Below are 13803 nucleotides of genomic sequence, written 5' to 3'. Positions count from 1 at the left end.
AAAGAGGTATGTACTCTAACTTGTTATATTCATTGTTTTATAGCTTAGATTAGGATAATACCTTGGATGTTCATATTTGCATGTATAATAGAGAAAACATAGATCCAAGGTATTTAGGGTTTCATGTACACTTAGGAGTGTTAGAATGCTCAAAACCCAACAGACGGACGGTTTGGACACAATCTGGGTAATAGTTGATAGACTAACGAAATCCGACCATTTCCTACCAATAAAAGAATCCTACAAGATGGAGCGCCTGGCAAGAATCTACATCAAAGAAATTGTGAGACTCCACGGAGTACCTGTGTCTATCATCTAAGATAGAGATAGTAGATTTACCTCACTCTTTTGGCAATTGCTTCAGAAAGCTATGGGAACACAACTCGACATGAGCACTGCCTACCACCCACAGACGGATGACCAAAGCGAGTGAACCATCCAAACGCTAGAAGATATGCTTCGCGCGTGCGTAATAGACTTTGGAAAATCATGGGATACCATCTTTCCTTTTATCGAGTTCTCGAATAACAACAGTTATCACTCGAGCATCAAATTCGCTCCTTTCAAAGCATTATACGGGCGCAAGTGTAGATCACTGTTGTGCTGGGCCGAGGTAGGAGACACCCAGTTAGCGAGAGAGAAAACACCAAACAACGCCTTAACGGGACCGGAGATCATATGCGAGATGACTGAGAAGATAATTCAGATCAAAGCACGGCTGCAATTGTCACGGTACAGACAAAAGAGCTATGCCGATAAACGACGAAAGCCCTTGGAATTTGAAGTTGGAGACAGGGTGTTACTAAAAGTCTCTCCTTGGAAAGGAGTGATTCGTTTTGCGAAGCAGGGCAAACTGAACCCTCGATACATTGGACCCTTCGAGATTCTTGCCCGAATCGGTCCAGTGGCTTATAGATTGCAACTACCCGCCGAGCTCAGCAGTGTACACCCTGTGTTCCACATCTCCAACTTGAAGAAGTGCTTATCCGACGAGACTCTCGTCATTCCATTAGAGGAAATCGAAATCAATGAGAATCTTCTGTTCATCGAAGAGTCGGTTGAAATTATGGACCAAGAGTTAAAGCATACCAAGCAGAGCCGCATTCTGATCGTGAAAGTTCGATGGGACGCAAGACGTGGACCAGAATTTACATGGGAACGCAAAGATCAAATGAAGCAGAAGTACCCTCATCTATTCTCGCTTTCTCAAATCAAGCTTTCAAAAGAATTTCGGGACGAAATTCCCTCTAACGGGGGGATGATGTCACAACTAGAAATTTTGGTTCCTTGTAATTACAACACTTATAACAACTATGAATCAATAACCTGAAAGCATGCATGATGCTTATTCTATAACAACAAGACTTCACCAAATACTTCATTCTAGCCCTACAAATGGTCAACAAAGAATTGGAAACCTTTGAAATTCCAATTTGAGTTCATTTAGGACTAGGATTCCTTATTGGGCCTAACGGACTAATAAACTTCCAAATTATCCATCTTGAATCTAGAACACTCTAATGGGCCCTAAATGGACCCATATACATGAAACATAATATTTTGGGCCTTAATGCGTCACAACCAAATTAATTTAGCCCTAATAGGTCATAAAAATTATACTTTGATTCATTTTGGTCAAGCATCATCTAACTTAACTAGAATATGGGCTTAAGGACAAAAAGCCCAAAAATCTCCTCTTTCCCTCTCAAATCTCGGCCCAAGCCCACAAAGAAAGAAAGAGTTGACTTTTTCTTATGCCACCTCACAATTGTTCATGGGATAACCATGCATTTTTCTCATGTTCCTATGCATGGTCACTTCAAAACTCCCTCTTCTCTCTCTATTTGATCTTCGGATGAGAGCAAGGGAAAACACACACATACAAAACACTTAAAACTCTCTCTAAGTCTTCAAGAACATCTTCTCATTTCTCCTTCAAAACTTTCGAGATTTAAGAGCTTTCAAGGAGATTTTTCCCACAAACACATCATCTAAGGTAAGTTGCTGTTAAATCCATGATCTAGCTACTTCACTTCATCCAAAAATCTCTTCTAATTCCATTGAATCTTGTGATCGTGCACCTTAGAAGCATCTAACTTCGAAATTAGGATCTGTCATAACCCAGTGCATCCCTCCAAGTCCAAGCATATAGCACTGAGGTATCACTTTATTAAGGATCATGTGGAAGATGGAAACGTCGAAATTCACTTTGTTCGAACCACTGATCAACTGGCTGATATCTTCACCAAAGCTCTTCCTGAAGCAAGTTTCAATAAAATTCTACAAGGGCTTGGTATGATGGAATCAGAGTCAGTACCAAAAATTACTTCTCCAATCTAAAAGTTAGAAGCGAAATGAACCGAACATTCAGGTTCGTTTCACGTGTGTGCCAAAATGAACCGAGCGCTCGGGTTTGGTCCTATTCTCTTGTCTTCTCTTATCACTTAAAGGTAGTCTCTTTGGTTGTAAACTTTATGTATACTTTTTCTCAGTTTCATCTCTCTTATTTTTCAAATTTTTTTTCTTAACCAAAATAGACCGAACGCTCGGGTTCGGTTCCAAATTTAATTTTTCTTTTTGTTTTTGTTTTTTTGTTTCCAAAATATATTATTTTTCTTTCTTTAAATCAAAAACTCCAAAAATATTTTTTTCTTTTGTTTGCGTTCGCTAATTTCTATGTGTGGACATTTGTGGGCGAATTCTTTTATTAGTTAAGTGTACCTAAAAGCATGTTGCTGTATTTGTCCAAAGTCTCACCTGATTCTGAATAATAGCCTTATTGACTTGGTATATACAAACATTGTCTTCCCAATTAGGCTTTTATATTTATTCTAATCATGAGCTACCTTACTCTCTTCTCACATGAGATAAGAGTTTTCTGCTTGGTCCTTATTTTATCAGCAGAGGTACTTTGGTTTCCTTACACCATCTCAAATATTTTTCTCCATCATATTTCAATCTCATACACGTAACCCTTGAGACTCTCAAAAATTATCATTGAGGTTTATGGGTACAAATTTCTGTGTTCATGATCTTAGCTTCGTGCCACTACGTGCTAAGTGAAACCCAAAATTCACTACCTTCTATGCATTGACAGTGAACAATTAATTTTGCTCTAGTTTTCACTACAGAATTGACGAATTCACCCTTGAGGCTGTACCTTGAAATCTCTGAATTTTCTCTTTGTGTGATTCCTATGAAATTGTTAAATCCCATAACAGTTCTTCCCCTGGAATCCAGTTTTAATTTTTTTTGAGATTTCACCTACAAATATTTTCACCATGCCACTTAAATTCTCTTCACACCTACTTGTTCAACAGACTGCATTGGTCTCACAAGTACTTCAGTTTATTTCTGTCTTATGTCAAGATCAGGAATTCTGAATTGAAGCAAAAGCCACCCAAATTAGCCTGATTAAAAGATGTCTTTCAACACTTCTCAATAAGTGTCTGATCGTAATTCAACGGGAAAGCAAACAAACACTTTAAGGTCTCTCTTGACCTTGAAGGAAGATATTCGTGCCCGGTATCCATTGTTTCGTGTCTTTACTGACATCACAATTTCCCACATATGTGTTGCTTTATTTCTTTTTCTTTTATACACTAAGCACGAAAATCTTTTTTGATTTTCCACAATTCTGGTTTCATTCCTTACAAGGCATTTTTTCGCAATGGAATTGGAAGTAATGAAAGTGTTGTGGCTCACAATGTTACACGTCGTTATTCTACTTTATAATGACAGCTCACACCGAAGGGAAGAAAATTAATGAAGATAGTGATGATGATAAAGAGACGATTGCAGATCTCTTAAAGAAGCAAGGTCGTGATAAAGATGCTGATATGAGCGCTCGCGTTGCCAGAGAGGCTGAGGCAACTAAAAGAAAAATGAAAGAGGCTCATGACCTTCTTGAGAGTAGGAAAACCATTTTTCCTCCATGGACTCTTGAGAAGCTGTTGAAAGAAGCGATTGAAACTCCCAGCATTTTGTGGCGTGAACCGGTGATTTCATTGGATCGCATCAACTCGGTCGATTCACAGTTTGACATGCCACTGACCCGAAAGGCCTTCATCTTCCATGCCTTTGATAACGTTGTTGATATCCCTCATCCTCATCCAAAGGTTGATAGGGATCTCGTCGAATTATATCTGAAGTCTGCCCAACCACAGTATAAAACTTGGAGCACTCAGAAGATTGTCAACATTCGGGTCCTCAAGCTGTTTCGAAAGGGGAACTTCACGAACGTTCGGTTCAAGGTGCTGAGGGGTTCTGCTAAGACCGAACATGCCATATCGCTTGCTGATCTTCCCAACCTAAATCCACATGATTGGATTATTTTGCACAACATCCTCCTTACAAATGAAACAGAGTATAGTCCGATTATTGATCACTTCAAAAGGATGCTTGTATGCTACATTATGGAAGTTGCCAAGATGGATCAGGAGATCGCTAGCATTTTCAAGAAAAAGCCCACTATCTCACCTGTTGGCTCAGCTAGTGATTTGAACATGATGCAGATGGGAAAGATTGACCCGAAACGAAATTATGTCATGTTTACAAGGAATGAAGGCCAAAAATGCCTGTTCGTTTTGGCAAACAAACATTTATACACCATTGCATGCCTGGAACACGTTCTGGGAATCATTCATTGTTGCAAGCAGAATTTAGCAGACGACAAGAAGTACTTCGATGACATGATCCAGTGGTACATTCGCTTCAGACAGACAATCCTTGCTCTCATCCCACGTCTTTTTGAAACGACTAAGAAAGTTCCAGCAGCTGGACCCAGCAAGAAGAAGTGATAGTCTCGCTCCAATTGACGCAAAGGGGGAGATTGTTAGGTCCAGAAGGTGTTGCGTCTTGGGCTCGATATTTAGTCCATTTAATCTCCGGTATGATCCTGTCCATCGGTGAGTTACTTTGTAGGGTTTTATATTTATAGATGCTTGCATGCATCCTAGAACGTAAGATTTTGAGAGATAATTTAATAGCGTTCATTGTTCTTATCTTTTGTAACCCTAATATCCTCTAAAGCGGAAGTTCTTCATCGAGCTCTGCTGAGGATTGATTTATTTTGAATAATTCAACACATTCAGATTCATTCTTGAGTTTTACATTACTGTTTTTGCTTTCGTGATTTACCTGTTATAAGATCTAAACGATCTAAGAGTTTGATAAACTCATCAATTGGTATCAGAGCAGGAGGCTGTGTAATTCATACACATCTCTTCTGTGAAAGAAGCGATTAGGGTTTATTCCGCATTAACTGATATTTATTGAGCCGTCACTCCATAATTGACGTATCTCATTATTTATTCGTTTTGCCCTAATATTACATATTACAAGTCTAATCTTGCAACAGGTTAAACGATCAAGCTTGGAAGATTGTCAATCCAATCCTATCAACATCTCAAACAGTATTGGAAACCTTTGAAATTCCAATTTGAGTTCATTTTGGACTAGGATTCCTTATTGGGCCTAATGGACGAATAAACTTCCTAATTATCCATCTTCAATCTAGAACTCTCTAATGGGCCCTAAATGGACTCATATACATGAAACATAATATTTTGGGCCTTAATGCGTCACAACCAAATTAATTTAGCCCTAATAGGTCATAAAAATTATACTTTGATTCATTTGAGTCAAGCATCATCTAACTTAACTAGAATATGGGCTTAAGGACAAAAAGCCCAAAAATCTCCTCTTTCCCTCTCAAATCTCGGCCCAAGCCCACAAAGAAAGAAAGAGTTGACTTTTTCTTATGCCACCTCACAATTGTTCATCGGAGAACAATGCATTTTTCTCATGTTCCTATGCATGGTCACTTCAAAACTCCCTCTTCTCTCTCTATTCTATCTTCGGCCGGGAGCAAGGGAAAACACACACATACAAAACACTTAAAACTCTCTCCAAGTCTTCAAGAACATCTTCTCATTTCTCCTTCAAAACTTTCGAGATTTAAGAGCTTTCAAGGGGATTTTTCCCACAAACACATTAACTAAGGTAAGTTGATGTTAAATCCATGATCTAGCTACTTCATTTCATCAAAAAAATCTCTTCTGAATCCATTCAATCTTGTGATCTTGCACCTTAGAAGCATCTAACTTCGAAATCCTCCAAGAAGACTTGCTAGGATCGAAATTTCTTCTTCTATTCTTCTTCCAACCGAACCTACAACTCAAGGTGAGCTTCATACCCCTCCTTTTCGGTTTTTCATATGTTTTATGGGGGAGAATACAAGAAAATGTGTAGATCTATGTGTATGTGTATGCTATGTGTGATTTTATGCATGTATGTGTGATATTATGTGTTTTTGTGGTAAATACGAACAAAAAGGGGTGATAATTCGAGATTTATGACATGAGAAAAGAAACAAACATCAACTAAATTATTTTACACTAAACTAACTAATAAAAATAGCTTAAAAGGTTATCAGGGATATATTTTAACATAAAACCCATTTTAGGACTTAAATTGTCAAAAATACAAAACTTGGGTTAAAAACTATAAACTCACGGTTTTCTTGAGGGTGAAAAGAGCCAAAACAATTTCTATAATCAATTTCCTGAATATTATAATTTTCAAAGGACTTAAAATGCAAAAATTTAGCTTAATGGGATAAGTTTGGGCTTTTCGGCCCAATAAGCCCAAAAATTGCGAAAATTAAAGTTTTAAGGGGTTGAATTGTAACATTCTTTAAAACAGGGGACATGAAGTGAAATAAAACTATTTCAAAGGTCAAAAATGCTTTTAAATTCCAAAAATGTCTTTTCAACAAGTTTATGATACAAAAGTGTCAAGAAAATGTTTTTAAGGACTAAAAATGAAATTCTTTTATACAAAGGACTAAAAGTATTATTTTTATAAAAGAAAGGTAGTGAAAAGGTCAAAGTCATACTTCTAAACAAATTAATTCATTAAGACAAATTACAAGATATCCGACTAGCGAGAAAACGAAAAACAAATACACCTTCAATACCAAATATCGTTATAAACGAATTGATTCGGTCTCGAATCAATACAAAACAACAATCGCTAAAACAAAACTCTCAAATAGATATGTGATGACCAAAAGGAATAAATCTACAAACTTTGGGCTTATGAGTTTCAAAGTATACTTGTTGGGCCTCGCAAGCCCACCAACATGATCTTTGGACCCAAAGGGATAACGCTTATATGTTATTGGGCCATCAATGACCCAATATTTTAGAAAAGGACTTTCAATAGTTTTATGTGCTAGTGGGCCAAAGTGTCCCGTGAGAAAAGCTAGTAAGGGTACAGTAATCAAGTGCGAGTTGGACCATGGTGTCTTTCGCATCTACGACAGCCTAAGGTTCTTACGATAGTAGTGGGACATAATACTCCTCTTCTCTTCATTTGTTAAGGCTTACGAGAAATCAAAGTAGATAAAAATTAGGAAGGTATATAATATGGATTAACCAATAATCATTCTTTAAGACAATACAAAAATCAGTAATTACGAATACATTTCAACATCGGAAAACAACGGGTTTTCCGGGGAATTTAATACTACTTGTTCGAAACTTTATAACAATATTACAAAATACCGTTATATATATATATATATATATATATATATATATATATATATATATATATATATATATATATATATATATATATATATATATATATATATATATATATATATATATATATGTTTTTAAAATCATTCATGCATCAACTTATGGATCTTCACACTTTGATATTCAAAAGTCTTTTCAGAAAATATCGGATTTTCTGGGTTTTACAAAATACACAGATCATTTTACCACAACATTGCTTATGAACTCACCAACATTTCGTATGTTGACGTTTTTCCAAAATAACTTGTATTTTCAGGTAACATGTAAGCGGAAGATTTAAAAGAAGTAATGTTAGATGTCATGTTGTTAAATGTACTCAAACTATTTAGGTTATGAATGTGTAGTGATGAAATAATGTACTTGATGTGAACAATTCCAGTTGTAATATATTGATGCAGTGTGATGCTTATGTTATGATTCATTTATATTCACTGTGATGATTTTCAATTAAAGTCACGCGAGCCCTCGGACGTTTCCGCCGTCTGGTTCAGGGGTGTGACAAGAGAAGCTACGTCCATTTGGGTTGCATATCACCAGGACAATTTGATAGGATGGAATTTTGATAAGAGGTTATTTATGATTTATTAATATATTATAAGTTCTAATATATTAATACGAAATCATATTATTTAATTTGTATTGATAAAGAATTAATATGGTATTAATTTTGTGATCAAAAGAGAGTAGTTAAATATATGGGTATTGATTGTGTAAATCATTCATTCTTATAAAGTGGGCTTATGATCCATAGTTCTTTATGTTGGGCTAAACCCATGTGGTGACCCATGGATACTCCATGGAGGTTAAAACCCACGGAGCCTAAGGAATGTGGAAAGTCATGCATATTAGGTTTTACAAGGTGTAACCCTAGTTGTGCCACACTATATAAGAAACCCCTTGTTGGTGAAATCGGGACTAGATCGACTCCAATGTTCTTGGAGAGCCATAACCGATTTGTGTACACCATATTCTCTCAAAATTCATCCTTCGTCTAAAGGTGTGTTGTGATTCCACTTGAGGCATTGACATTATTGGTGCTAAGCTCGTAAAGGCCAAAACTACAAGCTACAACAAAGAGCTAATTATGTTGCTCATTTCTATGATGTTTATGTCATTTGTATGCTAGTTGTAGGCTTAATGCTTTGGAAATAATATTGCATGTATAATTAGAGAAAACATAGATCCAAAGAATCTAAGGTTACATCTACACCATAGGAGTGTTAGAATGCTCAAAACCCTTCAAAAGCAATGATGCAGGATCGTCATATGGAAGAAGCAATGCATTTACTTCAACCAAATAACGACGAACCGAATGTGCTAATACGCCAGGAAACTACTCATGAAGCAGCCATCTGGGTTGAAGTTGGCGACAAGAGGAAATTTGAGGGATATTTAAGGTCCAACAAGAACTACATGTTCTCAAACTCTGGAGGAGGAAGTGGTAATGAAAAATTGGGTGAGAAGTGCAAAAAGAAACACTCTAGAAAATATCGTAGGAAGGTGACTTGTTTGAAGTGTGGGAAAATTGGGCATTACGCGAATGAATTTAACAAGAGGATGTGTTATGGATGTAAGGAAGAAAGTCATATTTCTAGGGACTGCCAAAAGAAAAATAAAGGAGCAAGAACGAATGCGCCTCCAAAGCCAGATGATCCTTGACGAAGCAAGTGACAATGCAAGGGATCAGGAATATATATATATATATATATATATATATATATATATATATATATATATATATATATATATATATCCAAAGATCGGGATATGAAGTAGCTATATATATATATATATATATATATATATATATATATATATATATAGTGTCATGTGGTGTAGCCTATTAACAGGTCTAGTGTAGGGTGAACTTGAACATCTATCTAATCGTTTCAAGAAATAATATAAAACTTAGTTATGTTATCCGATGTGTTAAATGACAATGTGAAATACTTGTATGATGACTTGAGGAACTGCAAGACAATACTTGGGACGAGTATGAGTAGTTTTGAAAGATAGTAGAGGCATATACTACTGAAAACACATGACTCGCACTTGGATCAAGGAAAGTCACAAGGTTACAAAGGTGCTAGTAATTGATTTTGTTTAATTAATGTATGTCGTTACAATCGTTTCTATAATGAATAAGAAGATGATTGTCATTCCGACCCTAGTGTTCATATCAAATAGAGTACGACTAAGATGAGTATGTTATGTGGTTTAGAGAATCAAGATCGATGTAACATCTGATTTAAGCCAGACGATTGAAGTGAAAGATAATCGAAGCAATCATTAGAAGTATTGCGATTGTTGTAAGAGTTTGTAGCTAGATGTGTTACATGCTAGAATGTGGTTATATCATATTAGAACATGAAGGAAGGAAACTTCCATTCTGGAATTTGACTCTAAAAGACTTGAGTCTATGCGTTGCATCATACGATGAGAGGTCATTAGAACATGATCCATCGGTCTATTATGGTAATTGAAGGAAAACACTTATATTAATTTGTTAAGAAGAAGCAGTCTCCAATAAGGATTGATTTTTTAAGTCGAAGGTTACAATGTAAAGTCTAACATTGGATAAAGAGTGGGTGCAAGATTGAGCACCACCAACAGTCAAGAAGTCCAAGAGTTAGAATCTCATTAGGAAAGACATAAGAGTTACGGTTACTAGTTATGATGAAAATATAACATACGGAGTCATTATACAAGCCCTGTTTCGTTGACGATTCTAGGACGTAATCACCTAAGGTGGAGATAATTGTAACGCCTGCAGATTCGGTCTAGTCAATTTCGAGATGATAAACATCAAATATAACTTTTTTTTTATACAAGCTAATTTAGAATAAATAATCTTGACCATGTTATAGTATATACCACAAGGGTTCGGTACATATAAAGAACATTGTAATTGAAGTTATAACGAAGAAGTTATGACTTGTCGATGTTTTTTGGTTAAACCGGCACGGAACCACGTAACGTAAAAAGTGAATTTTTGATAAATTACTTTCGCCTTAGTGATCTAAACGAAAGTCATAGTATATGTTAGACCGAGAGCGTGCATAAAAAGAACGTCAAAATCTGGCTCTGTATGAGAAAGTTATGATTTTTCTAAGATTTTGCATAGAAGTGCACAACATAAAATTTGAATTTTAGATCGATCGATTTTTAGCTGACACAATCTAAACGAAAATCGAAGATTTCGTTAATATGAGCGCAACAATATAAAGACAGATGAAAATGGACATCGGATGACAAAATTATGAATTTTTAATGAATTTTAGTTATCTAAGTCTGTTAAAATATAAATTTAAAAATAAGGTCAAAATTAGCTGACAGTATCCAAACGAAAGTGGAAGATTATGTCGCCATCTACTCGTGGATATAAAGAACGTCAAAAACGGAGTTCATATGCAAAAGTTACAGAATTTATAAGTCAAGAATAGGCTAATGCGAAGGGGGACACATGGCATAATCTCGGCCCTTATTTTCTCCCCAAGGCATCGCATGCGGAGCTGACACCTTCCCCCTCATACACATAGCGTAGGCCTCGTATGCGCAGCATACTCCGAGGATTATGCCCAACGTAGTCCGTAGCTGCGAGCTACCTCATTCTTCTTCACACTTTTGCCATTCTGTCTCTCTCAATACTCCAAAACTATCCCTCCCCTTGCAAAGCACTTCCTAAATGTTAGAGGTGAGTCCAGAAGCATTGGCTCCGAGAAGAAGAGCTTTTGGCTCAGAAGTTCGGCCCGTGCAAGGCACGGTTCCTAGCCAAACCCCCTTGTAAGTGAGTTATGCTTACCCTACTATAAGTATAGCTTATATTTAAGTTCATTATCATTATTATGAACCTATCAAAAATATATGTAAGTATTATAAAATATGAAAAGTTTATTATAATACTTTTTAATTGCTCGCGGTACGGGGAATCTGGTTTGAAGGGCGCATAGGGTTGTTGGATTTCAAAATAGCTTAAATGCCAAAATGGTCCTCCCTCCGGTGTTTCATGTATGGCCCCTATCTGTACATAGTAGTTGAAAAATATTGTTTAACACTTATAAAAAATATTTCTTGTAGACCTTGACTTAATTAGTCACAAAAAATATTAGACTAAAAATGAGCAATAATAATGTCGTTTTTCATCGAAGAAAAAGACGATTGTTAGAAGCGAAGTGTTGTCCGAATTTCGAGTCATCACTATAACAAGTGAGTGTACAGTTACTTTCATCTTACACATAGATATGAAATCTTTAATATAAATTAAATGCTATGTGTGCATATTATCGATGTTCTTATGCTATATGAACAAAATATACATGTTTTATTCGATTTAAATTGTATACTTACTTTATACCTATAATTATGATGGGTAGATGAAAGATGAGATGAGAGATGAAAGATGATATAGATGATGAGAGGTGAAAGATGTTGAGATGCCATGACCTAAGTGATGGACAAGTCATCTAGCAAGTTTTAGATGACAACCACAGACTATTCAAGACAGTCCAGTGGAACGCTAACAGTCTCACAACCGGTAGGTGGTGTGAATGATGTGTTCACCTTATGTACTTTAAAAACCCTTGTAGCTATGGACTTAATGCTTCACAAATAAACATTAGTAGCTATGGACTTAGTTCCTTACAAATAAACGTTGGCAACTATGGATTTAGTGCCCTATATATGAACATTGGTAGCTATGGACATAGTGCCTAACAGAAAACATCGGCAGCTATAGACTTAGTGCATTTTAAATAAACCTTGAAAACGATAGATTGCGTGCCTATTCCTTAGGAAAATTGTTAGGAATAAATATTGAGGATTTGATGATTCTTAGGGAATATACTTAAGAATAAAAAAGATAATGGGGATGGGTATTCGGGTTAATTGTTTGCTGATGCAACATAATTATAATTTTATTGTGGGTTGAAAACTCTATGTACTCACCAGGTTTCCCAACCTGACCCACTCAGTTTATTTGTATCACAGGTGTCGATACGAAGCTACATTACACTTAGAGATTAAAGGAGACGTAAATCTCTAGTTTAAATGAATGTGAGGTCTGTTTACGCTTGTGTTTCTATATTGAAGATGACATCCCAAAGTTTTAATATAAAAAAATACATATCTTCAGAATGCTTTGATAATATATTTATCATTTTTTCTAGGAACAAATTCCACATTATTGTTCTTTAAAATGAATACTCTGATTTTCGAATAAGCATAAATAAAATTTTTAAAAAATGACCATGAGTTTGTGGATGTCACAGTTGGTATCAGAGAATTAGTTTAAGCGAACTAGGATTTTGTACGAAATTTCTAGACTTCAACTTAGATTTATAAGTAATGATCATGAGGAGTGTGTCTAATATATCTTAACTAGTACACCTGAATAGACACAACCACTAGCTTATTTAGGAAAGATACCTAAGTTGCTTTTATGTGCTAAATGAATTATGTTATAGCTATAAAGATGTTTTATATGTTATTATTTGATCTGATCTATGGTCTGTTGTCGACCGGATCTGTAAACTTTATATGCTTAGATTTCTAAATGTTTAATTACGATATTAAAAATGGCATGTAACTATTCGGAGTGATAAGGGTATTTATACGTCTATCGTAAATAAAGCTTTCGCTATCTAAATTGTCGTCACTACACACCAAACGTCTGATTTGGTGTGTAGATTGACATGGTGAGAACTCGAAGCGTATTGGAATGCGGTAACCCGCAGCGTGTGCCACACGTGATTGAGCGTGCACCAAAAGTAGCAGCTGCACCCGAGCCAATCATGATGGAATGGGTAAAAGAAACTATGCAGAAGATTTTCGATTGTCAGATGGAAGAGACAAGGCATTTACTTCAGCCAAATAAGGATGAACCTATAGTGCAAATACACCAGACACCTACTCACGAGGTCGCCATCTAGGTTGAAGTTGGCGAGATGAGGAAACTTGAGGGATCTTCAAGGTCCAACAAGAACGACATGTGCTCAAAGTTTGGAGGAAGAGGAGGTAATGAAAAATTGTGTGAGAAGTGCAAAAAGAAACATTCTGGAAAATATCATAGGAAGGCGACTTGTTTCAAGTGTGGGAAAACTGGGCATTATGCCAATGAATTTAACAATATGATGTGTTATGGATGTAAGGAAGAAGGGCATATTTCTAGGGACTGACTGAAGAAAAATAAAGGAGCAAG

General features: G+C 36.0%; 1 protein-coding gene across 1 annotated transcript in view; it reads left to right on the top strand.

The window, feature by feature from the left end:
* The window catches only part of LOC111905823 (uncharacterized), a 32616-nt gene extending 23350 nt beyond the window's left edge, over positions 1-9266 (top strand). The window contains exon 2 of the mRNA XM_023901543.1: positions 8865-9266. Within this exon, the coding sequence (XP_023757311.1) occupies positions 8865-9266 (402 nt within the window). The remainder of the gene's footprint in view (positions 1-8864) is intronic.
* Positions 9267-13803: the final 4537 nt, after the last annotated feature.

The sequence above is a fragment of the Lactuca sativa genome, chromosome 7 (genome assembly GCF_002870075.4).
Source record: "Lactuca sativa cultivar Salinas chromosome 7, Lsat_Salinas_v11, whole genome shotgun sequence".
NCBI lineage: Eukaryota > Viridiplantae > Streptophyta > Magnoliopsida > Asterales > Asteraceae > Lactuca > Lactuca sativa.
Note: the sequence above shows the minus strand (reverse complement) of the source record. Positions and strands in the feature narration are given on the sequence as shown.